Below are 25842 nucleotides of genomic sequence, written 5' to 3'. Positions count from 1 at the left end.
CGCCAGGGCTCGGAAGTGGGCCCGCGCTTTTCCTCCTGCCTTGCCCTGGTTCCCGCATTTTTCTCCGCGGCGCGGATCGCGCTGGGAGCTCTGCGCGGTTGGTGCGCCTCCCTCGCCCCGGCGGCGGGAGGAGCCGGGCGAGCGCAGAGGCGGCTGGTGCCAGTCCGCCTCCGACAGTCGCTCGCGACTCCTCCCAGCGCTCGGGCTCCCGTCCCTAGTGGCTCCCGCCAGGAGGGGAAAACAGGGAGGGAGGCTTGGGAAGGCGGGGAGGAGCGGCCGAGGCTGGCGCCGGGGGAGCCAATCGATACTACGTTACGGCGACGACCGGGCCCTGCCTCATTAGGACGGTCGATTCGCTTATTCGTTATTCAAGATTTATTAGAGATGGTCACTGGCTCTGTCCCTCCAGAGAGCTCGATTATCCGGCCAGACGGGCCATTAAGCGCACTGACGGTGGGTGGCTCGAGTTAGGAAATTGGGAGACAAATCCGCGAGCTTCGGAGTGCCTGCCTCTTCCTCTTCCCTCCGCACTCGGAGCTCAGGCAGACCCGAAGCCGGGCCCCCCAGACTGAATACTTTCACCCTTTGGCCAGCGACCAGGAGACCTGCGGACACTGGCCGCCAAGTGACCCCAGCTTCAGCCTTCAGCCCACACCGGCCGAATGGGGGCAGGGAGGAAGAGGATGGGCGGGAGAGATTTCCTCCGGGGGTGGGGGTGTCTGAGAAGGCGCGGGAGAAGGTCCAGGGTGGAACCTGGTCACCTACACCTCTGTCCTTGCACGCGAAGACTAGGATTTTGCCGCCCCTCCTGGAAAGAGGGCTCTTGGGTGGACACACCAACTGTCCCTAGGGCAAGACTGTTGCCAGCATCCGGACTCTTCCTGGGAAGACTTGTGCATCCTCTACTGTCTCCCAATTGCCCTGCGGGGAGGCAGCACAGCAGGGACTCCTGGGCTGTCACTCCTTTCCAAGTACATGATCCTGGGGCAAGGCAAACCTGTAGGGGCTTCCTGAAGATCTCTGACACGCGACCCATATGGGCACCCAGGGTGTGTGTATGGGGGGTACATATCAGCTACTTGGAAGAGGGTTGATGAGTCCCCACTTTGGTCCTTTATACTGGAGTGTTGCAGCGAGGGGGCCCACCGTGCTGCCCGGGCATCCATTCACTCGTTCCTCAGTTACTAGTGCTAGTCACTAGCAAACCACAAGACAGAGGGATGAAGACCCTATTACCCACTAAAACTTCATTTAATCATTTCCATCCTGGGCTGCAGGTCTCCACATCCCTGGCCTTTCTGCCTTGTCAGGAGAACCTTCTAAGACTCAACCTTTCTCATATCAGAAGTTCTTTGGTTTCCCTGCAAAAAAGCACCTGTCCTGTGCCAATGTGGAATACTGCACTAGCACCAGGGACCTAAAGCTGATGAGCCGGATTTTTGCCTATAAGGAGCTCACAGGCCAGATAGTGGGGGCTATCTAGCATGTCCCATTAACTCCCATGGCACTGTGTATCCCCCTGGTTTGTCCCCACTACCCCTGTGAGCGCCTGGTAAGCGGGTGGGGGTTGGCGAGCCCTGGGGAAGGTTTTCAGAACAGGTGTCTTCTGAACCCAATCTTGAGGAGAAGCCAGGTAGCCTGAGAGTCCTTTGCTTAGCTCCTGGTGCTGGGATGTGCCCTGGCTGCATTAGACACCAATGCTTCCCCTGCATTCTGTGCTAGTTGTAGTGTCTCACATAGTCCTCTAGCTGAAGAATCACCGTGTCTGTCACAGACTGGAAGCTTCCAGAGGGTAGGAACTTGGTAAATCTAATCAGTGATTTCTGGCACATGCCAAGAGCTACTGTGAAGATAAGATGTCCTTGAAGATGGTGACGATGGTAGGAGAGGGCAGTCCCTCTAGTGATTTTTTGGCCATCTTTCCCTGTGTCTGTGGCTCCTCTCTCCCCAAGATAATGTCCTTTGTCAGTTTCTGTTTGTATTTCTCCATCCTCTGCCCTACTTCTCTGCCTGTACATCTAGAAAAAAATAATTTTGTTGTTGTTTTCCTTTTTTGGAAGCTTCTCCTATTAACTGCATCTCTTTTCCCTCCCTTTTCTTCCTTCAGCTCACCCCGCCTATTTTTCTATCGTGTCCCTTTTCCATCTCTGTATATCACAGCTACGTTCTCCCTTTTTCACCTTTTCGCTTCATCCCCCAGTTTCTCCCTGCCTTTGTCTCTCTCGCTACTTTCTTCCCTTCCAAACACAGTATTTCGAGACTGTAACATCGATTGAGGCAGACAATGGAAAAACTGTCCAACCTCCACTGTAAATTCATTCTTAATCCTACGGAAAATGCAACCTGAAACGTATACACGGTGAGACAAAAACCTCTTGTCTTCGCCTTTCCTGAAATCCAGCCTGGGGGTGGGGTGGGAAGCAGGCGCTGGAGGAAAGTGCTGGAGAAATTATCCCATCATTGACTGAACAAAAACGAATTTTCAATCACAATGATCCGCTGATTCGCTATAGAAAAGGAATCTCTCCCATTTCAAAGCGAAATTTAGCACTTTACAGGTTGGGAGGATAACGCTTTTTACAGAAAAGGATCGCGTCCCTGGGTGGGCTCGAACCACCAACCTTTCGGTTAACAGCCGAACGCGCTAACCGATTGCGCCACAGAGACTGCGACAGCCGCCAGCGTGGCGGCGAGCCGAGTCAATGGGAGAGAGCCTACGACGGCGCAGGAATGCAACCGAAAGCCTGCAATCAGGCGAAAGAAGTCAGGACCCGGGGAGAAAGAAAAGGGTCCCGATCGAGGGAGGGGAGGAGGGACCTTCACGTCTCTCCTCCACTGGTTTTGGGAGGGGTAGTCGCCGACTTCCTCTGGATCTCTCTTAGAAGATAAGATGGGGACGCCCGAAACGTCCTTTTTTAGGGTGACCTGAGTCTTGGGGATACACGAAGTCGACCTCCTGAGAGTCCCAAAAAGCATAACTACCTTTGGTCTCCAAACCTCTCCCTTTATAGCTGAGGCCCCGCAGCCCCGCAGTACACCCGTGACGCCCTTCTCCTGCTCCTCCTCCTCAAAACATTAAGTAAGTGTTTAATGCGCTCCTCCCAAATACCAGGCACCGTTCTAGGCCAGTGAATGTCCAGAGCCTAGCATAGTACCTGGCACGTAAGAGATGTAGGGATTTCTGGGGTGAATAAATGAAAGAAGCTAGCATGAGTCATACGCCCCATGCACACGTTCATAAGCTACACCACTGCCCTTCAGCAGGGATCGCGGCCCCTATTTCGGGCTTCACTTGCCCACGTGCACACAGGTCCCGGCCCCGGGATTTGGCGTCCGGGAGTACGGGTCCGTCGCGATCCCAGCTTGCACCGCGGCGCCAGGCCCTTCCGCACTCACAGTGACTTTTCACTTTCCGCTTTCCCAGCCTCGGTTTTGGCTTCTCAACCAAACTCCGGTGCTGATGACTGACAGAGAGGCACAGCCAATAGGAAGTCAAAGTGTCCCGGAAGGGTCGGCCTTTCGGCGCACACACAGGAAGCAGCTGGAGTGGCTGCGCGGTGCGGGCTGTAGCCGGTTGAGTGGGGTTGTGGTGGTCGGAGGTCTCACAACACCGCAGTCATGGTGAGATGGGGAGCGAAGGGGAGGGGCGCGGGGTAGGGATTGAGGTAGGGGGAGGGCGGCATGGGACGCTTGGGAAGCGGAGAGGGCCTGGTGGTCGTTCGAAGTTTGAAGGGAAGCTGACCACCGTGGGGACCAAGGGGTTGAAGGCGGCTCTTCGCAGCTACACTGCGCTAATGTTAGAGCTGGAGTTCGGAGTATGCAGGCGCCTCGGGAGTGGAGGACGTGAGGGCAGGAACCTCGGGAATCGGGGGCCGCCCCGGGGGCTCTGGCCGTATTTGGCCCCTGGCGCTGAGCCCCTCCGCTCTGTCTACCGCAGTCTATTATGTCCTATAATGGAGGGGCCGTCATGGCCATGAAGGGGAAGAACTGTGTGGCCATCGCTGCCGACAGGCGCTTCGGGATCCAGGCCCAGATGGTGACCACGGACTTCCAGAAGATCTTTCCCATGGGCGATCGGCTGTACATAGGCCTGGCTGGGCTCGCCACCGATGTGCAGACTGTGTAAGTGTCGTGAGTCCCCGCCCACGCGCAGGCCTCTTCTTGGCCTGGCGTCTTGAGTGGCCCAGGTATCAGTCATCTACCAAGCAGCCCCAGTGAATCAGAGACCGGACACCGTAAGCCATACAGATTTGTATCCTAACCAACTTACACCAGCATTTATCCAGTGTCAGACTCGCAAAGTACCTTATATGCACGGCCTCCTTTAATCCTCTTAGCTACATTACCAAGTTGCTGTCCTGTTTTGCAGACCAGGATACTGAGAGTCTTAGAGTTTCTTGCTCAGTGTGCAACTTATGAATGTCATCCAGGATCTCAGTGCTGGTCTCTCTCGGGCTTGTACTCAGTTCCTAAATAACTCCAGGTTTAGTTGGGAAAGGCATTCAGAAAGATAACTAACCCATGACGAGCTGGTGCATAGTAGCTGCTAGATTTGTCATCTAGTGGACAGAGGCTTTGTAATTTGAGAGCTCTTGTTTTGGTCCAGGTATGAGGGTTATTGTCCTGATGGGGTGGTAGTGGTTGGAAAGGAAAGGAAGGCATTTCTTTTTTTTTTTTTAAGATTTTATTTATTTATTTGACAGACAGAGATCACAAGTAGGCAGAGAGGCAGGCAGAGAGAGAGGAGGAAGCAGGCTCCCTGCTGAGCAGAGAGCCCGACGCGTTGCGGGGCTCTATCCCAGGACTCTGAGCCACCCAGGTGCCCCAAGGAAGGCATTTCTGAGAGTTGTTGCTGACCTGCTTTAGTGGCTACTTGGATATTGTGAGACTAAAATTAGTCATGCATTGAGGCTGAGTCTGTGTCTTTTTTATCTCCTACTAGGATCTAGATCGGTAGATGGCATGTGGGTAATCCAGAAATGTTTTAAAGATTTTATTTATTTACTTGACAGAGATCACAAGTAGGCAGAGGCAGGCAGAGAGGGAAGCACCCGTTGAGCCACCCAGGCGCCCTCCAGAAATGTTTTAAAGATGATTTCTGTTTTGAGCATGTTGACTGAAATATAGAAATTGGGAGGGCTAGTTTTAGGGAAAGGTGATGGCCTAATTTTAAAGGGACGAGTCAAGCCAAGTAGAAACGTCTTTCAAGGGGTGCCTGGGCGGCTCAACGGGTTAAACCTCTGCCTTCGGCTCGGGTCATCATCTCAGGGTCCTGGGATCAAGCCCCGCGTCGGGCTCTCTGTTCAGCGGGGAGCCTGCTTCCTCCTCTCTCTCTCTGCCTGCCGTTCCACCTACTTGAGATCTCTGTCAAATAAATAAATAAAATCTTTTTTAAAAAATTAAAAAAAAAAGAAACATCTTTCAAGCAGTTGGGATCTTGAAATTACATATCTCAGGGCTGGCGAGGCACTGATGATCTTTTAAATCTATGGGAACAGATTTTGGAGAGACAGAATATGTAGAGGAGAAAAATTAGCTGCTGTCGACAGCTGAACTGTGTATTTAGCAGTGGGGGGAAGAGAGGCCAGAGGGAAAGAATCAGGATCGGGTTTTAAGGGGGATGCTGTGGTCACAGGTGGCAGGTCCTGCAGGAAGCTGGTGGCCCAACGAACAACAGTTCTGGACTTAGTTCTTAGAAGAGCAAGAGAACAGTTCACTGTTGAGGGTGAAAAGCTTGTCAGAGAATTTTCTCTCTCATTTCCCTCGAAGCTCCCTCAGTCTCAAGAGCACATGACTTGGAAATTCTTCCTAGATCTAACCCAGCCACATCTTGGTGGAATCAAGGTGACAGCCTTGAGTTCCCTTCCCTGCAAAGGTCCCCATCAGCCATCCTCTCTCAAGTCACAGCTGGTCCCTTCACACCATTTCCTTTTCTTCAGGAGCATTTCTCACCAAGTGTGTATGTTTGGGGGCAGTAATAGCTAATTTTGTTAGGCCTCAGTTTCTTCACCTGTAAGAGGAAGCTCAGTCTGAGGCTTTGTTCTGTGTCCTTTGAGTCACTGCTTTGCTTCTGGCAGCTGTGGCATTGGTCTGCCCCCTGCAGGGCCCTGTCCTGGGCTCTGAGTTGTGGCACTGGGGGAGGTGTGGCCTTTTTGCTTAGGCACCTTCCAGGCCATTAGTACAGCAGCTCCTCCTTCTTTTTTTTTTTTTTTTTTTTTTTTTTTTTTTTAAGATTTTTTTATTTATTTGTCAGAGAGTGAGAGAGAGCGAGCACAGGCAGACAGAATGGCAGGCAGAGGGAGAAGCAGGCTCCCCGCCAAGCAAGGAGCCCGATGTGGGACTCGATCCCAGGACGCTGGGATCATGACCTGAGCTGAAGGCAGCCGCCCAACCAACTGAGCCACCCAGGCGTCCCAACAGCTCCTCCTTCTTAACTTGCAGAAGATTTTGTAGTTTTCCAAGCACCTGGTTGGCCCCCATATGTTGTCTTACTGCCTGGTGATTTGTTGTGTCCCTCATCATATGGGTGGAAAAATTAATTGGGAGGATAAAGGCTTAGGTCAGCCCTCGAAGTCCATTGCCCTTTCTTTTCTTTCTTTCTTTCTTGCAGTCCATTGCCCTTTCTTCTCTTTTCTTTTCTTTTTTCTTTTCTTTCTTTCTTCCTTTCCTTCCTTCCTTCTCCTTCCTTCCTTCCTTTCCTTCCTTCCTTCCTTTCCTTCCTTTCTTCCTTTCCTTTCCTTCCTTCCTTCCTTCCTTTCTTCTTTCTTTCTTTCTTTCTCTTTTTCTTTTTTTTTCTTTCTTTTTTTCCCCCACTGCTCTTTCTGCTCTCTACTCCTGTCATTGTGTGTGCAGGTGGACTCCCGCAGGGAGTGCCAAGGAGCTGTGCATTTTATGGTATGTAAATTGTTCCTTAAGAAAGAGAGGCAAAATCCACTTCTTAGTTCCCCTTTTCTCACCTCAAGAGGAGTATGAGAAAAGCAGTGTTCACAGAGTGGCATGTTTACAGGTGGTTGGTGTTGGACAAGTCTGAAACGTGAATGTAAGGCTGGATTTCCAGCAAGAAAATCACTGGGAGGGGAAGACAGGAGTCTTGGCAGGGGTGGGGATTATGTGTCTCCCTCCACACCTCCTGACCTCAACAGGGTGGACACCAGGGGACATTCAGCAGTGACTTACTCCCTCATTTTTCTTTTATCACAGTGCCCAGCGCCTCAAGTTCCGGCTGAACCTGTATGAGCTGAAGGAAGGCCGGCAGATCAAGCCCTACACGCTCATGAGCATGGTGGCCAACCTCCTGTATGAGAAGCGGTGAGTGGCAGTGTAGCCTGGGACTAGTGACTTGAGACAGGCAGAAACCTCTGGCCGAGTAGGTACATAGTATGGAGGGATGCCCATTCCTCCTCCTTCTGCCGTTGCTTATTTGCAGGGTGATAACCTCTTTGCGTCTGTTTTCTGTGGGCCTGTCTGGACAACCAAATAGGACAGAAAGGGTTGTTTCAGGAGGCAGGGAAAGCAAATAGCAGACAGATGTGCTTCTGGTCATGATGCTTCTGGTCATGTGCTTCTGGACAGATCATGACCTGAGCTGAAGGCAGAGGCTTATCCTACTGAGCCACCCAGGCTCCCCCTCTTTTTAAACTTTTTATTTTGAAATAATTTCAAACTTTGTGGAAAAGTTACATACTTTGTAGTTCTCACAACTAAAAGTCTTTGACATTTCCATGTCTGGAGCAATTTTGTTACCTTTTTAGTATCGTAATCTAAAAACCATAAAAGGGTTGCCTTTTTCTAGGTGTATGTTAATATCCTCAGCTGTGAACTGTCTGCCATGTGTGGTAACCATGTTTATGAAAATCCTGAATTGAGAAAGGCGTAAATGATTTTTTTAACTGATTTATTTAAGGGGAGAAATGTCTTACATACTTGTAAAAATTAACTCATATTTAGGTATATGTGTAATGGTTCCTGTTTTTGTTTTTAAGTAAACTCTATACCCAATGTGTGGCTTGAGCTTACAAGTTGGTGCAGAGATTCAATAAACAAACTTCAAACAGAGTTGCATGTTCTACTGACTCAGCCAGCACTCCACCATGTCTACTAAAAATAAGAAAAATACAGAATGGGGTGCCTGTGTGGCTCAGTGAGTTAGGTGTCTGCCTTTGGCTCAGGTCATGATCCCGGGCTCCTGGGATCAAGCCTGGCATCAGGCTCCCTGCTCAACTGGGAGTCTGCTTCTCCCCCTCCTTCCCAATCGTGCTCTCTCTCACTATCTCTGTTTCTCTTAAATAAATAAATAAAATATTAAAAGAAAAATACAGAACACTGAGGCTGATTTGGAAAATTCTAAGTTCTTACCTAGGCAGGAGCTTTCTCTGCAAGACCAATTGAAGTCAGTGATTTACCGGTAGGATATCAGGGGCTAATGCTATGATTTGCAAACTTGAGCAATGTACAAAGCCTTTTTATTTTATTTTTTTTTAATTCTATTTATTTATTATTTGAGAGAGAGAGAGAACTAGTGCGGAGAGGGACAGAGAAAGAGGCAGAAGCAGGTTCCCCCGAGCAGGGAGTCGGACATGAGACTCAATCCCAGGACCCTGGGATCATGACCTGAGCTGAAGGCAGATGCTTAACCAACTGAGCCACTCAGGCGCCCCTGTAGGAGCCTTTTCAAAAGAAAAAGCTTCTCATGAATTCCGGAGAATCCATCCAGGTACCTTTCTTTGTGAAATACTGCTAGTAGAAGTTACAACCTTCACGTGGGATCTTGGCATCAGTGTGGCTGGAGATGTAAATGCAGATCTCTCTCTCTCTTTTTTTTTAAGGTATTATTTATATATTTGACAGAGAGATCCCAGGATCCTGGGATCATGACTGGAGCCTAAGGCAGAGGCTTAACTCACTGAGCCACCCAGGCGCCCCACAAATGCAGATCTTGAACTGTGTTGTATTTAGTCTTAAGGTTGTTACCCAGATAATCTAGAATATTCTTATGTTTATTTCTAGTTATTGAGAGCCAGTATAAGACATGGATAAATAAAGGCAAGACATCTTACTCGTTGCTTGTTTTTTCAAGATTCTGGGTTTTTTGTTTTTGTTTTTGTTTTTTAATTTGAGAGAGAGGGCACGCCTGCGCATGTACAATTTTGGCAGAAAGAGGGGGGAAGCAGACTCTTGCTGAGCACAGAGCCTGATGTGGGACTCGTTCCCAGGACCCCGGGATCATGACGTGAACTGAAGGCAGATCCTTAACCAACTGAGCCACCCAGGCGCCCCACATCTTATTGTTTCTGTTGAGAATAGTGGTCATTAGTTTTTGAGTATTTAATATATAGAAATTCCCGAGATTAATTACTCTTAATTCTTAAACTAGACCCTCAAGCTCAGGGTCTAAAACAGGCTGGAGAATCTCCTATTTCCTGGAGGCAAACATGAAAATAGCCATGTCACTGATATCCTTTTTTGCCTTGCCTGCTGGGAGACTCACAACAAAACTTTGTGTTCGGTCTGAGTGTCTTGTGTTCTGTTTTAATGGTTTCGTTTTATTTTTCAGTATTTTTCTTATAAACTGCTTCAAAGCAGTTATCAAAAGGAGTGGAAGTATAGCTAGGTATATGAATAGAGAATTGAATGGTAGTAGGACTTTGGTTAGGATAGGAAAGATTAGAAGAAATCAGAATTCCCAATAAAAAGGAAATGGAAGAGAGGGTCAGGGTGAGGGACAAAGGAAGGCAAGTGACAGAGAAAAGAAGTCTTCAGTATTGTCAGATGCCAGGAGGTGGGGAAGGGTGAATCAAAGCTGGCTTGGTCTATAGAGCACGTGACTCCTAATATTAGGGCCATTGAGGTCGAGCCCTAGGGCATAGGGCTTCAAAATAGCTGGCCTTGGGGAAGTGGGTCTTCCCAAACAGGTCCCCTGTGCTCCTCCCCGGCTCTTAGCCAGGCCTGAGCAGGAAAGCTGATGTTCTTGAGTTGTGGTTTCTTTTTGCTCCTGGTCTGCACAGGTTTGGCCCCTACTACACAGAGCCTGTCATCGCCGGGTTGGACCCGAAGACCTTTAAGCCCTTCATTTGCTCTCTAGACCTCATCGGCTGCCCCATGGTGACTGATGACTTTGTGGTCAGCGGCACCTGCTCTGAACAAATGTACGGCATGTGCGAGTCCCTCTGGGAGCCCAACATGGTGAGTCAGCGGCACAGAGTGGGACTGGGCTGAGGTGTCCCCCCACCTTGGCTATCAGGGAGAAATGTGTTTCCATGGCGTGTAAGGAGAGTGAGGAGACGCAGGTAGGAGAGAAAGCCACAGCTGCTGGGCCTCGGGAGGGTTTCCAGAAACTGCCTGCCAGGCCTTGGTGTGGGCCTCGGTGTCGCTGCTGGTTAGTGGAAGAAGTTCAGAGCTTGACTTCTTCACTTCCCCTTACACACCCCGCTTCCTTCGGAGGAGCTGAGGGGGCTTCCCACATCCAGGGAACCACCCCTCACTTCACCTTCTGTTAGGAGACCCCACCAGATACTTGCTAACAACAGAGAGTTCTCCCCTTGGCTTTACGGGGTTCTCGCCTCCGTTCACAGAGCGAACATTGAACAAGGCGTTTGTAGGGTTAGAGGCAGCTCCACAGAAAGGGCTCTAGCGCCGGCTGTCTGGGTCGGAAACCTGGATCCACCTGTCACTTAGTTCTGTTCTTAGGTCAGACATTTCACCTTCTTGTGCCCCCACTGGCCCAGCTGGAAGGGGGGGGGGTAATAATGTGGCCCAGCTCAGGAGGGGCAGTGGGAAGAAAACGCGTGAAGACCGATCGGTGCCCCACAGTGGGGACTGGCCGTTCTGCCAGCTCCGCTGGGCCCTGGGGAGACCAGGCAGTCTGTCGTCACTGGCTTAGGGCAGTCTCACGAAGCAGGACAGACTCCCGAGGGCGTGTTAGAATGCAGTCTGTCAGGAAGCGGGGAAGCAGAAGGCCTGGCTGGCAGAAGCAGCAGCCTCTGCGAAGGTGTGCGAGGAGTCAGGTGTGTTCAGTGGTGAGAGAGCGTTTGTGTGGCTGCTGGAAGGTGGGCCGAGTGTGGGTGAGATCATGGTGGAGAGCACGGGTGGGCTGAGACTTCAAAGGCCTTGAATGCCGTGCCAGAGAGCTTGAACTTCTCCTTAGTACCCGAAGTCAAAGGCAGTCAGGATGCAGAGCCCGCTGGTAGATGCCGCAGGCAGATGCCGCAGGCTGATTGTGGTCACCTGTAGGAGGCGCTGAGTGAGGCCTGAGCGAAGATGGTTGAGTTTGATATGAGTTTTCTGGCCAAGCCAGCTAAGATGGAGGATGTAGGAGAAACAGGTTTGGAAGGAGTGGGCCCATGGTTGGACAGGTAAGTTTTGATGTACCTGGTGACCCCCGGGAGGAGAGCCCATAGACAGCTCGTAAAGCACGTGGAAGTCAAACAGGGATTCGCCTCATTTTATAGAAGAAGGGATTGAGCTTAGTAAAGGCATGTGTAACTTGCCCAAGGTCACTGCTGGTTAGTGAAGGAAGCTCAGGGCTTACGTTCTTCTTCACTTTGCCTTACACACCCTGCTTCCTCCGGGGGAGCCAAGGGGGCTTCCCACATCCTGGGAACCACCCCTCACTTCAGGCATGGGTATAGCCAGAGTTGGGGACCTTGAGCCCAGAAAAAAAAGAGTTAAGGGGTCAAGCCAAGTTAGGGTCCAAGGCTCTGGGGCCAAGGCTTCTGTTTTGGGGGCAGGATCCAGAACACCTGTTTGAAACCATCTCGCAAGCCATGCTGAATGCCGTGGACCGGGACGCAGTGTCGGGCATGGGCGTCATCGTGCACATCATGTGAGTAGAGTTGGGAAGAGCAGAGAAGCTTTGCAGACCCCTGCCTTTCCCTTCCCAGACAAATACCTCTTCTTTCCATCCCCCTGAGCAGGTGTGAGGGAGGGAAGGCACTTGTAGCAGGCTTGGGATAGCAGAAATCCACCCGGTTCCCTTGGGCTCGGTAGGTGAGGCTCCATGACCCTGAGTCCTCTGCCCTGCCCCCCACCTGCTCACAGTGGACACTGCTTTCTTAACTATCCCTGAAGTTTCAGGGGCCTGCGTGGGGGTGAGCCACAGCAGAGCGACTGCACATTGTTGGGAGCTCCAGGCGATTCCCTCCCCTCCCAGCTCCTGTTTCTGGGTGACATCCTGAGCCCCAACAGGGTGATACTCTGAGCTCCCGGAACAGAGTTTCCAACCCAGCCAGTTCTCTCCCTGCCATCCCCCATAGCCCCTCACTTGTCTGGAGCTGCCTCCAGGAACCTGATCCGATGAAGTAGAAGTCCTCCCAACAGCTCTTCTGGGGCACACCCCAAAATAAGCTTTTGAACCCTTTTGTCGTGGGAGAGCTTGCTTAATTATCATGACAAAAAGACTGCGGCAGATAACGGAGAATTGACCACTGGGGTCCTTTGTGTTCCTTGGGATGAAACGCAACACACCTCCTTCCTGTGTCCTGTGACTTGTTCTCTGGGCTTGGGGGGCGGGGGCTCCTGCCCTTCCCTGGAGGGCTGCGCGTCAAGCCCCAAGTCACCTAGGCTCTGGTTGCGTCCCTCTGTGGAGGTCCTTCACTTGACTCCCTGTTTCGCCTTCCTCTCCTTCCTCCCCTTTCTCATCCCAGGCTTAGCAGACAGGCTGTTAATGTAACAGGAGCAAAACAGTTAAACCTAGAGTTGGCAGCACAGCTCTTTGTTCTGCATTCTAGAATCATGTAGATGTTTTGTGACTTTCTCCCCCTGCAGTGAGAAGGACAAAATCACCACCAGGACACTGAAGGCCCGCATGGACTAACCCTCTTTTTTTTTTTTTTTTTTTAAATAAATAAATAGTTTTTCTTTCACTTCTGCTTCTTTGTGTTTGGGTCTCCTACCAGAGATCTTTGTCCCCAGCTGGGGAGTTACAAAGAGCTCCTCAGGGCCCGCACAGCCCTTGGGTTTTCTCTCAGACTTGCAGCGCCCTCTGCTGGTACACCTCGCTGAGTGCCTGCTGGGTGCTAGGCCTGGCAATGCTTCACATCCTAGAATTCAATCATCGTGGTGACTTACAGCAGTTAATTTGCTCAAGGCCACTTTAGGAGCAACGATGAAAACCCATATTCCATTTGACCCCAAAGCCTAGAATCCTTTTCACCGTACTCTGCTTGAAAACTTAAATCTTTCATTGTTTCAGGAAGAAACTGGGCCAAGTAGCCACAAGTAATATCCTTGTGGTTCAGCGTTTTTTTTTTTTCTTTTTTTTATTTGTCAGAGAGAGAGTGAGAGAGAGCGAGCACGGGCGGACAGAATGGCAGGCAGAGGCAGAGGGAGAAGCAGGCTCCCCGCCAAGCAAGGAGCCCGATGTGGGACTCGATCCCAGGACGCTGGGATCATGACCTGAGCCGAAGGCAGCTGCTTAACCAACTGAGCCACCCAGGCGGCCCTGGTTCAGCGTTTCTTAACCTTGGCTGCATGTCTAGTCACAGATACTTTGATTCCATCCCTCAAGATTCTGACCTAACTAGCTTTTAAAGGCCTGGGCACCTGTCTCTCCTAAAAGCTTCTCAAATGATTCCAGCTTGCAAGCTGGGGTGGTGGCTCCCGAACTTGAGCCTCCATCAGAACCACCTGGAGGGCCTGTTAGAACCGTTTCTGATTCAGACCTGCAGAGGGACTGAGGAGTTTCTATTTCTGATTCGCAGCTGCTGCTGATAGTGCTGGTCGAGGACCACATGGGAGAACCCCTGGCTTCTAAGCTAAGCGTTTACCTAGAGAACAGGAGATACACAGAAGTGACTAAGTAGCTACTTAGGGGAGAGCTGGGACAGGTATCGTAGGCATGTAGCTCCTTGCCACTGCTGGTCTTACCCAGCTGGAGAAGTGAGGGGCAGGCGGTTTGTCCACTTCTCGATATGCGCAGTAAGATCTTGATGGCCGACCCGCTCTGCTCTGGTGCCCATGCTCCTTGCTCACCAGGCTGATCTGGAAGTAGGCGGCCAACGTCCTAGCCTATATACTTCCTCCAAAATCAAGTCACACACGGATTTTGTCCAAGCAACCTATGAAACTGGGACCCCAACCTTTTAACTCTGGAAAAAAAAATAAAGGCTCATTTCTAAAGGACTCACCCATGACAGATGTGTACACAAAGCCTTTTGAGTTTTATTTGTTCCTTGGGCTGGAGATTCATCTTAACATGCATGCATTTTAAAACAGTAACAGGGTCTCGAACTGTTCCGAGCAGACATTAGACAAGCACAAGGGGCTGAAAATTCCTATTTTAAAAAAATGGAGGTCGCAGTGAGGAAATCAAGAAGTCACATACATATGACGGGTGCTAGTGTATCCCGCTCCCCCACGAAGTCAGTCTAAGCTTCGTTCACACTTTTTGATGACAGTAATCTGACCTGATGTTTGGGTGTGCTGAGCAGCTCCGGCCCCCCCGCTAAAGGCTGCTGGTTCACAACTCACGAAACCACTCTGTGCAGGGGAAGGGGGGGGTCCTCTGGAAGTTTCCTCCCCTGCCTCCCAAGGATCTCAGCATGACCCGCTGGGGACAGCTGAGTCTCCTCTTCCCTTTGGAGGCACTATTCCTCCATGGCATGTCTCTTTAGGGAAGGTGGGCCACGTCCCTGCCCCCTGCAGACAGCTGGTGGATTTGGGGGCAGTTGTTCCAATGGGTTTTCCTTATGATTCCTGTGCTCAGGCTGGACCCACCCTCCCCACATTTCTGTCAAAAGGAAGTGAGGTCCCTAGACTCGGGGGAGCCACAGCTCTAAGGCCAGAGCTGTAAAGGCTGTTGAAACACACAGTTCCTTCTGCCCCTAACGCTTGAGTAGCTCAAATGCTAGGGAGTGCTGAAGTTTTCTCCCTCCCAACATGAATTAGTAAAAAGACAACGGGGTGGGGGGGTGGGATTGGCTGCTGAGAAAAGTCCCGGGTCTTTGGTCCACCTCCCCGGGGCAGGTCCTGGCAGACTGAAGAGGGGAACGTCATTAGGGTAGGAGTCTGTAGTCCCCAGGCCTGAGCACGACCAGGGGACCAGTTTGAGGCCTAAAGCACAGGCAAGAGAAAGGAAGAGGAGGAAGGGAGAGGGAAGGAAGAGCTGCCTGTGGTGGAAACTTAGGGGGTGTCACTGAGAACAGCCACAGGGGCGACTCGTGGCACCCGCCACAGACCAGTAACCCCTGAGCTAGATAAGGAGAGACGGAGCGCTGCTTCAGCTGCTCCTGGAACTGCTGGCTTCTGCCCAGGACCCCCAAAACAGAGGGCACAGGGAAGGAGCTTGCACTGGGGGACAAAGACTCAGTGGTTCATTAAAAGGAACAAGGGCCAGAGGCCTTCATCTAGTGGTCTAAGTGGAATTTCCAGAGAACCCTCGCTTGGGCTGGGAGGCCTGGGAAATGGGTTTCTCAGCCGTAGGCTTCAGGACAGAAGCTGTGAGCAGCTAGGTGGTTAGAGTGGGGAACGGAGAGGAAATGCACACGGGCTTCCCCATCCAGGCTCCACTCCAGCAGTCCTGTCCTGTTCTTACACCCTTGTTCTTGGGAAACCCCAAACCATTCCGGGGTGCTGGGAGACTGTTGGAGCTTTTCTTTGGGGCTCCAGAGAGGAAGGCTGAGCCTAGTCCCTTGCCCTCAGATGCCTTCTACAGCCCACAGAGGGAACGGTGGTGGGGCTCGGAGAAAGGAATGGGGGCAGACGAAAGCTTGGGGACCAGTTCACTTTCTCCACATTCAGACCACAACCCAAATGTACCTGCATCATTACAAAAAGAGAAAGAAAACTGGTATAAACCAAAATAAACAGTTTTTGAACACTTGAATGCCAAAGGAATTAGAGGGCCAAACCCAAGGTTTTAAAGATAGCACAGAGAATGACCTTAAAAACAAAGAACAAAAAAAAAAAAAACCCACCTCAAATCCACCCAACCACAGCTCAGATTTTTTACCCAAACAACAATACTGTCAGAAAAACAAAAAGAGCATTTGAAACAGAATGCTACTCTCAAAATGTAAACAATATACCAGGAAAAAAAAAAAAAAAACCCACGAAAACACAAAAACTCAATGTTAAAGAAGTTAGATACCTGGTAGCTCATCTTTAACTGAAGGATCGTGTTACACTTTTCATACACATGATGGCAACATGATCAGCAGACCCAGCGCAGGAAGCCGCTGGGAGCCCAAGGCTGTGGCCGGGGCGGGGGGGGGGGGGGGGGGGGGGGGGGGGGGCGCAGCCCACCAGGCTCTGAAGACGCTGGGCCTCCTGAGGGGCAGATCCAAATTTTCATTCTTGATTAGGAGGTGGGGAAATCAAGTCCAGACATTATTCCTACATAATCTCTTCCTAAGTCTGACTGGTTTTCTCCATGAGCCACTTGGTTCCAAGTTCTTCCCCAAGTCACTTGGTGGTCTCGCCCCTTTGCGGGGCCGGGGCTGTCTGATCTGTCTGCCTCTTCCAGAAAGGTTCCAGCAGTCCCAGTGGGCTCCAAGAATGTGGCCTCCCTTCCTCCCTGACCTGAAAGCTGTGGGTAGGGCCCTGACACGGTGCTGGTTCCTGCTCCAGGAGCTGAGCCCGGCCGGGTTTGGAGGGAGCCACAGGAAACCAATCCATTTGTTCCAAATGCTTCCACAGACTCGCTTCGCATGTGCGGGGTTATGTACAAGTTCCATCATATCTCATCCTAAGTCCCCAGTTCCAACCCAGGGCTGTTGCTTTCCGAGCCAGACCAGACTGCTCTGACGGCATCACAGGAGGACATGTGGCTCGGTCCTGGGTCACTCAGCAGCTGGGCAGAGGCCCTGAAGGACGCTCAGGACGCCACTCCTGAGGAAGGCCAGGGGAGGCAGGTTTGCGAAGGAAAACGCCCCCAAAGCCCGGGGCAGGCGATCCCCAAATCAAGCCTCCAAACTGGATTTCGTGGGTCCCCTACTCAAGTGACCCCGAAATAACCTCAGGCTTGGACGTCGCCCTCCAAGGTGCTGGTGGGGTGCACCCCTGCTGGCCACGACTGTCCAGGCGACAGATCCACAGGCACGGGCCTCAGATCGTCTACACCGCAGCCCTGGTGTTTGAAGAGGCTTCTCTGCAGGGAGGGGCCCAGGCCGGCAGAGATGTGGCCCAGCGAGAAGCTCAGCTATGAGGGAGGGTGCCTGGGGCCAAGGTCAGAGGGAAGTAAATGGATGGAGGACACGAGGTCTCATCTGACACCCAGTGGTGACTGGGGGTCCTGCTATCCGTAAAGATGCTTCCTAGTTCCTCTTGACCCAGCGGAAGGCAGGCCTTATGGACAGGATGAGGGAAGGCCAGGGGCCAGGGGCATGGACGATGTTCACGGGGTTCTGTGAGAACCTGCCGTCTGACAGCCCGGCCGCGACCCCCACCCCCAACCATCCCATGAGGATGAACTCACACCCCTGGGAGATCTCTCCTCATCCAAGATGCCTGGTGCTAATCTGGAGCCTTCCTTCAGGAGGACAGCATTTACATGGAGGAATCCGGTAACATTTCACTTGGATCCGAGGCAAAAAGGAGGAGGACATTGTGCACAATACTCCGTAACATTCAAAAGTTAATCCAGACAAGATCCAATGCAGCAGGGCTGAGGTGTCTGACCTCCTGTCCTCTGGCAACGGAGCATGTGGACCCTTGGCCGGGCCCGTGGGGCGCCCTTTTAACCAAAGGGAACCCAGAGCAGGGCAGGGATGGGGAGGGTGACGGGGTGATGACACACATCATTATAAACACCAAACCTGGAGCAATGAGATCGCAGAGATGGAACCCATAGAAACCCACAAAGTCCTCTCTAGCCCCAAGGTATTGTAAAAGGTTACAAGGGAACAAAAAAGAAACCCCTCTTCGACCTGGGTCAGAAGAGGGTAAAATCAAGGGTGAGCAGAAGGTGAGGTGCACCGCTGGAGCACGTGTCCACGCAGCACCTCCCCTCCCCACCCCCACTGGTCTTTCTGTCCTGGGTGCTGGCTCCTCACCAAAGCCCTCCCCTCTGCTCCCCACCCTCCCCTCTGCTCCCCACCCTCCCATCCAGCCCAAATACGCCCTCTCCCTTTTCCAACCCCGACCCCACATCCGGCTCTCTGGCTCTGGCTGAAGGTAGAAGGTAACTACGTGAGGATGTTGGACATGAACTCGTTGAAGCGTTTGGAGTACTGCTCAGGGTTCACGGTCGAGATCTCGGCCCCCGCCTGTAACACATAGAGGCTGACTCAGGTCCAGGTTGAGCTCCCCGCCCTAACTGGGAGGCTACTGGGAGGCTCCAGCAGGGAAGGGCCTGGGGATTCAGGAGCCTCTGGCTTGGAGTGAGAACAACGCTACAGCCCAGCCTGGCAGGCTGCCCGAAGGAACGGGTCCGTCTCAGAGAGGCCGTGGCCTGACTCCTGATTCACAATTCCAAGCCTGTGCCCACTGAAGGAGCAGCAAGGTGGTGGGGAGGTGGTGTAGAGACTCGGGATCTCTGGGCAGGGTCCCTATTTGGAGACAGGAGCTTCAAGTCCAAGGGGAGAAGGGTTCTTCGGGGAGCAGTGTGGGCACGTGAACAAAGCTGCTACTGCAGTGACACCCAGCAGCCCTGGGGAGAGGAGCCAGCATGCTCAGCCCCTGTGACCTGCAGACCAGGGGGAAACGGACGGGGCGGACCAGCTGGTAGGGAGAGCGGCAGGGGTGCCCAGGGGTGTCCAGGAGGTGGGGGGTGTGGGGCAGCAGGGGGGACTCACCCCATGCTTCACCGTCTTGGCGGCATGGGCAGCTTTCTTCTTCGTGTCGTACGGCGTGAGAATATCGATGATGGCCATGAAATAGACCTCCTTCTTGGGGGCACCTGCAGGGGAGGGGGAGCAGGGTAGGAGGAGGAGGGGGTGGGGGAACAACAGAAAGAAGACGGCTTCAGAAGCCTGCAGACCGGGGCGCCTGGGGGGCTCAGTGGGTTAAAGCCTCTGCCTTCGGCTCAGGTCATGATCCCAGGGTCCTGGGATCGAGCCCCGCATCAGGCTCTCTGCTCTGCAGGGAGCCTGCTTCCTCCTCTCTCTCTCTCTGCCTGCCTCTCTGCCTACTTGTGATCTCTCTCTGTCAAATAAATAAATAAAATCTTTAAAAAAAAAAAAAAAAAGAAGCCTGCAGACCTGAGACCCAGACCCATCCCGAGCGTTCCAGACCTGAGGAGAGGAATGCTACTGCGGCCCTTCTCAGAGCCTTCAGAGCTCTTCTCTTGTTTGTGGACAGTCTTTCTAAGTGTTTAGAACCATGAATCGGGGCCAAACCCAGCCTCAGACATCCAGGACAAGCAGAGAGGGGAAGGAAAGCCTGACAGGGAAGGACCCCAGGGCCCCAGGAGCCAGAGTGACTGGCGGTGGCTCAGGAGGAGAGCCTGCAGGCAGGAAAAGGCCAAAGTCAGCAGTGAACGAGGCAGGGGTCCAGACACCCTGGGAGGCAGCTAAACAACGGGCCTGAGGGGATCGCATAGGGGCCAGGGCTAGGCAGGGCAGACGTGGGCCCTACTTACTTTCATGGCTTTTCATGGCATAGACGTCAACAGAGGGGTCGAACTCCCCAGGGCCGAAGAAGCGGGGGAAGCTGAGGAGGTTGCCCGGGCTGTCGGGGGGCGTGCCGTAGGAGCAGAGCAGGTTGCCCCCCAGCCCGTCGTTCTCGCACTCCTCATCCTCGGCCCGCTCCTCCACCTCCATCTCCTCCTGCTCCGCCCGGTCCACATCGTGGATGCCCACCAGTAGGCTGTAGTCCATGATCTTCAGCTGGGCCAGGAACTAGGGAAGGTGCGGAAGGAGAGATGGGAGGAGAGGTTATACTGGGCATCCCTGCGGCTCCTGGAAAGGGGAGAAAAGGCACTCCCTTCAAGTCCATTCTCCAATTCTGAAACACAGGTGAGAACAAGCCATCAGAGTTTCTGCCTTGCGTGGGCTCAGTGTCCGGCGGGGTGGACAGCCACTCCCGAGGGCAAGGAGCTGTGGGATCCCAGGGCAGCAGGGGGAGGGGTCTCCCTGGGGAGAGGAGGTGAGCTAGCCTGACAATGAGGAACGGTCCGGCAGGCAGGAGCTGCAGGAGGAAAGGCAGCAGGAAGGCCAAGGGAAGAGGCCCATGGGGTCTGGGAATGAGGGAGGCTGTGGCGAGTCTGAGTGAGGAATGGGAGGCTGCAGTACACAGAGGCCCGTGGCCTTCAGGCCATAAATCACACCCACTGGGGGCCCGAGATCCGGTCTAGTAGCCTGGAGCCGGGATATTTTTTTATGATGAAGTGGGAAATAAAACAGAAAATGTGAGAGGTCGTCACGTGAAGTAGGTAGACAGTAGTTCAGTTGTGTGTGTGTGCTAGGCTGGGAGGTAACACGTACTTCTCACTGAGGGCCACAGGCATAGTCCGAAATGGCACTAACTCAGCTTCCTTTACCAGTCAGAATAAGAACAGGGAGAAAAACAAAAAGAAAAGGGAACAGCCCTGAGACGACCCAAGCAGCACTCGAACCTCTTCCCAAAGGTCCGAAGCAGCTGTGGTGCAGTGTTCACACATGCATGAGGGTCAATGAGCGGGATGGTGTCTTGTGATTCCCAGGCTAGGACTCTGTGACTTGAAGAACGAGAAAGTATGGGGCTGATCAGACGGAGCCAGCCAGCCAGAAATCCAGCTCAGCAAATACTGAGGCTGCAGTCACTGGTCAAATCCTCAATGAAGCGGCCTGCGGCCGCCATGCAACACATACTGGGCACTCTGCCATGGTCACCGGGAAACTGTCAGACCACGGTGACCAGCACAGCCCCACACACAGGCCCCTGGGGTTCTAAAAGCACAAGCAGCCCTGATGGGAGAAGATCTGCAGCCTCTCCTCTAGAGAGAAAGTTGGGGAGCACCATGCCAAGCACCTCTAGATGAGCCCCACTCAAGGTCCAAGGAGAAGGGCCTGAGGTCCCAGAAGAGAGAAAGGCTATGACCCACACCCGCTCCTATCCACCTGAGAACACTCAGGAAGCAACAGGCAAGGGAAAACAAATGAAATGTGTAAACTGCCTTAACTTCCTCTCAGGAGTGTAGGGAGAAAGGGAGGACAGGGAGGAGAAAGACTCTGAACAAACTGAGAGGCAGAATAAAGGCACAGACAGAGCAGGCAGTGACAAAGGAAAAGCTTCCTAGAAAAGAAAGCCGTTCGCAAAACCTATGCACACAGCAGCAGCATTCACAGTGAATGGGTCCAAGTGTGACAGTTAAATTTTGGTGCGCATTTGGTCAGATATTATTCTGGGTGCATCTGTGAGGGTGTCTGTAGATGAGATTAATATGTGACTCAGCAAACTAAGTAAAGCAGATTGTTCTCCCCAGTGTGGGTGGGCCTCACCCAATCAGTTGAAGGCCTGAGTAGAAAGAAAAGGGTGACTTCCTGTGAGTGAAAGGGACTCCTCCTGCCTGAGTCCCTTGGAGCTGGAACATTAGTTTTCTCCTGCCTTCAGATACAGACTAAACATTGGCCCGTCTGAGATCTTGAGCCTGCTGGCCTCCAGACCGAAACCACACCGTCTGCTCTCCTGGGTCTCTCCAGCCCGCCAACTGCAGCTCTGGGGGACTGTCAGCCTCCATAACTGTGGGGGCCAATTCCTTATACTAAACACAGGGCTGCCTAACTATTTACCCATCCATCCACTGGCACCATCTACTCGTTCTGTTTCTTTAGAAAATCTTACCTATTATACCAGTTGCCCTTTGATGGATGAACGGGTACACATATGATGGAATATTATTCAGCCTTAAAGGGACGGCCATTCTGACAGGTGCTACAACAGGCATGAACCTTGCAGACATTACGGTAAGTGCAAAAGCCTGACACAAAAGACAAGTACTGTGTGATTCCACTTACATATAAAGTACTAGAATAGTCCGGTTCACAGAGATGAAAAGTAGCATGGTGCTTGGCAGGGTTTAGGGAGAAGGAGAAGTGGGGAATCAGTGTGTAATGGGGACAGAGGTTCAGTATGGGAAGACAAAAGTTTCTGGAGAGGGATGGCTGGGACAACTGCACAACACAGTGACTGTACTCCATGCCACTGAGCTGTGTATTTACAAATGGTTAAGATGGTAAATTTTATGTTATGTGTATTTTACCCCAATAAGAATAAATAAGAAAACACTTCTAAAAGTTTGTAGGATTTGGTCTTAATGAACAGGCTCTCAACTTATGGAAACAGGAGACACCGAGTTATCAAGTGGTCAGGTAACACATCCGCTATCTAGCATCTGTCCTCCCCAGAAGAACTTCTCTGCCTGGAGTCCCGCTCCACCAGGAGGCCACTGGGTGAGGGAAGAACTGGAGCCAGAGAAAGGCCTGGTTGGTGGCGCTCACAGCTGGCTTCCCTTTGCTCTGATGGCCAACATCCCCACCCCCCAACGATGGGAACACCTCCAGAAAGGAAGTTTAGGGGTGTTTGAAAAAGGCGTTGGAATAGAATAGTGAAGGATCAAGGAAAACGTTCCAACTTGAGCTACAAAGACTACTGTCATGAACATGCTGCCCGTGATGGAACCCTCATTTGTACCCACACTGTTCAAATCACCAGCCTTCCTTTCCAGGAGTGTGGAAAGTAGTGAATTCAATTTTTCTTTTCTTTTTTTTTTAAAGATCTCATTTTTAAGTAATCTCTATACCCAACGCAGGGCTCGAACTTACAACTCCCAAGATGAAGAGTCACATGCTCTGCCGTCTGAGCCAGCCAGTCGCCCCATGAATTCAATTTTTCTTAAGGTTAGAGAGGCTCCTGCTCTGGGGACAAGCGGGGGCCCTCCTCAACCAAGGTGAAAATGAGGGTAAGTACCTCTACGTCCCGTTTCAGTTTTTCCAGGAAGTTCTTTTTACTTTCCTCTCCCACATGCAGCTTCTGCCCTTCATTGAGGAAGTCATTGTCTTTGAACGTTGGCAAGTCCTTGGCCTGGGAGAGCAACAGCAGTGTGAGGCTGGGCGGCCGAAGACACTCACCCCATGAGGTAAAAGAGGAAGGGTCCTCAGAGCACAGAGGGGCGGCCTGTCCCATCAACGGGGTCAGCACAAGAGGCCCCAGTCCCAGACCTTGGGCAGGCAGGGATGGCAACTAGGTGGCAAACGTCAGGCAGAGAGGACAGACCAAAGCAGGTCTTCCTGCTGAGCCTGAACTACCTCGGGGCCCAGGCAGCCACACCCCAAGTGAGGCTGGCCAATGAGACAGAAACCACCAGGTCTGCAGTACTGTGGACACAAGGCAAGGCTGGAGCTCGAGGCCAAGGCCAGGCGGGTGCCCAGTGACACAGCCCCAACAGAGGGCACGTGTGGGAACCAGGACAGGGGCTGTGATGGAGGAAGGGCCAAGAAGACTGACAGAAGGTATTTCTGATTCCAAGCGACCCAGGCCACACTTGATCAGTACCGGTCCCAGCATACCTTCTCTTTGTCGCTGGCTTCTCTGGCGACAGTGGAGCCCTGCAAGGACAAGAGCCGTCAGGAGAGATCCAGCTAAGGCAAACTCCGCTGGGCGGAAAACATGCACCGGTCTTTGGGGAGAGGCAGCAGGTGAACTGAAGGAGGCTGGTTAGAATCCTAGAGGGGCCAGGAGGCAGCAGCTGTTCATGCCCTCCGCCACAGACCGCTGACAGAGCTCTGATTAGGCCCAAGGCTCACGCTCTGCAAACAGGACTGTACCAAGACTCAGTCCCTGCCCTTAGAGACTTCCCTTCCAACAGGGGAGAGCGGCATTAACAAGTGGTTACATGATTAACTAACCCATTAATCACACTGGTGAGAGGTGGAACACGGGAGGACACGCCGAGAGCAGGTGGCACAGGGGTGGGTCTGGGCTGGGGAAGGACAGCGGTCTAGGCTGGCTTCCGGCAGGAAGTGACGTCTGAGCCGAGCAGGAAGAAATCAGGTGGCAGAAGGCAGAGACGGACAAAAGAATAGGGAGGGAAGAGGCCAGGTGGCCGTGAGAGGGCCTGGGGAGGCACAGAGCACAGACCAGGAAGGAATGGAAAGGACAGCACTGTGGCTGCAGTGGGGAGAGAGACAGGGGCGTGAGGTGACAAGTCAGGAAGCCGTCTTCGAGAACAGTGGAGCACTGTGGCTCCCAGGCACAGGCGTGTTCCTTTCCGTGTCTAGAAATGTGCGTGTGCTGTCAGTCCACAGCGCCTGTCTCCCGGCGGCTGCCCTCAGAGAGCACACGCCCCCGACGGGAGCTGAAGAACATCGATGGTGACATAAATAAGGCACGTTAAATAACCTCTTGTCCCTGTCACTTGGACTTCCAACAGCCTCTGACCCAGAGGAACTGGGCACATCAACTCCAGGGTAACCTGCCTGTGCTGAAACCCCTGCTCCCAGGCTTTCCCATCATGAGGAAGCCTGCGGGGGCGGGAGGGGGGGCGCGCCAAAGCGCAGGAGGGCAGAGCCCGTTACCTTGAGGTCGTACTTGCGGTGTACGGTGAGGCGGTGGCTGAACACGTTCCTGGTGACCACCATGTAGGTCTCCACGCCGTCCACGGTCAAGCGGTACATGCCCAGGAACTGTGGCAAGAGCGTGTTGCCGTGACACTCCACTATGAACTAGAGCAAAGGGAGGACGGACAGGTGGCTAAGGAACGATGGAAGGCGCCGGACGGCCAGGGCTCTGCCCAGGCTCAAACGCTCCTGACGAGTCCAGCCTCTGGGCCAGTCGTTTTCAGAGGGGTCCTGTGAAGTCATGGGGGCTCCACGGACTTAACGAGGCCACAGCCACTCCCGCCCCCAGCCAGCCCCGCCAAGTGAGAGCTTTGGGTCTCCTGTTCCTGGGCCGCCACCGAAACATCCGTGTGAAACCAGATTCTACTGCCGGAGATAAACTGAGGCAGGCCTGTAAGCAGGCTGCAGGGGAAAGAGGAGCGGCTCCCCCTCTGCCAGGAGTTCTTAGCCATGCGGCACCCCAGAGGTTCCGCTGTAGCCCCGAAGACCAGAAGTCCCTTTCACCACCTCCTGGCGCCCCAGAGAGAAGGCAGCATTCCCCGAAGGCCCAGGTACTAGGCCCAGGGCATGCGGAGAGCCTGCCTGGGAAAGGAAGCGACCCTGCCCAGCCCCCGGGGACCTCTTTTAGAAGAAATGCGGCAGGTGCTACAGGGAGCCACTTCCCCACTCTGACAAGAAACAGCTGTTCCACGGGATCTGAGTGAGTGGAGAACGTGCCTTCACTCTTGCTTTTTCCCTTTTTGCAAGCAGGCATTTCAGCTCCACACCCAGCCCCGGGGGAAGGCCAAGTGCTTGATTCTCAGGAGGCAGGGACCATGGCAAGGGGGCCTGATCCCTCTCCAGGAAGCCTCCCAGGGCCTCTGTCCTCCCCTTGCCACCCGTCCTCTCCCACCCAGGCTCGGGACTCACCATACCTGGTGGTATTTCTTTAGGATGTTGTGCATCTCGGCCACATCCTCACTTGACACGGTCTTGATGACAAAGCGTCGGTCGTAGGTGGTGAGGAAGCGCGTGCCACAGCGGCCCTGGCTGTCACTGTTGATGGGGGCACTGCGCGTCACTGAGTTCTGAGGGACAGAGACAAAAGCGGGCTGGTCTTGGGAGAGGAACGAGGGCTCTGACCTTTACTTGAGCCAACCATGCTGAGACAGGCGGGCCCTGACCCTCCCCTGGTGTCATGGGAAGTTCACTTCTCTCCCATAGGTCTTCCTGAAGGGTGATAAGAGTTGCTCCTAACCACCTGCTCCTGATCCCTGATCGGAGGGGCAGGGGGCTGGCTGCACCAACACTTTCTTTCCTTCTGACCCCTGAGAATGATCCTGTCCACAAGATCCCTGCCTCAGGGATCCCTGCCCTGACCTGAAGCCCACAG

General features: G+C 52.9%; 2 protein-coding genes and 1 non-coding gene across 4 annotated transcripts in view; 1 reads left to right on the top strand and 2 right to left on the bottom strand.

The window, feature by feature from the left end:
• Nucleotides 1-2593: 2593 nt before the first annotated feature.
• On the bottom strand, nt 2594-2667 carry TRNAN-GUU (transfer RNA asparagine (anticodon GUU)). Its single transcript has one exon. It is a non-coding gene; the product is annotated as a tRNA-Asn (tRNA).
• A 792-nt stretch (nt 2668-3459) lies between these two features.
• PSMB3 (proteasome 20S subunit beta 3) lies at nt 3460-12860 on the top strand. Its single transcript, XM_047706668.1, has 6 exons — nt 3460-3621; nt 3938-4122; nt 7201-7308; nt 10005-10182; nt 11727-11821; nt 12763-12860. Exons 1-6 carry the CDS (start codon nt 3619-3621, stop codon nt 12809-12811), a joined length of 618 nt encoding a protein of 205 aa, XP_047562624.1. The 5' UTR covers nt 3460-3618; the 3' UTR covers nt 12812-12860.
• A 1275-nt stretch (nt 12861-14135) lies between these two features.
• The window catches only part of PIP4K2B (phosphatidylinositol-5-phosphate 4-kinase type 2 beta), a 28084-nt gene continuing 16377 nt past the window's right edge, over nt 14136-25842 (bottom strand). For both annotated transcript variants that reach the window (XM_047706661.1, XM_047706662.1), the window contains exons 4-10: nt 25385-25537; nt 24429-24575; nt 23421-23459; nt 22822-22935; nt 19514-19772; nt 18729-18832; nt 14136-18200 (exon numbers count right to left, since the gene is read on the bottom strand). In XM_047706661.1, the coding sequence (XP_047562617.1) occupies nt 18120-18200; nt 18729-18832; nt 19514-19772; nt 22822-22935; nt 23421-23459; nt 24429-24575; nt 25385-25537 (897 nt within the window). In that variant the 3' untranslated portion in view covers nt 14136-18119. The remainder of the gene's footprint in view (nt 18201-18728; nt 18833-19513; nt 19773-22821; nt 22936-23420; nt 23460-24428; nt 24576-25384; nt 25538-25842) is intronic.

The sequence above is a fragment of the Lutra lutra genome, chromosome 16, assembly GCF_902655055.1.
Source record: "Lutra lutra chromosome 16, mLutLut1.2, whole genome shotgun sequence".
Lineage (NCBI taxonomy): Eukaryota > Metazoa > Chordata > Mammalia > Carnivora > Mustelidae > Lutra > Lutra lutra.
Note: the sequence above shows the minus strand (reverse complement) of the source record. Positions and strands in the feature narration are given on the sequence as shown.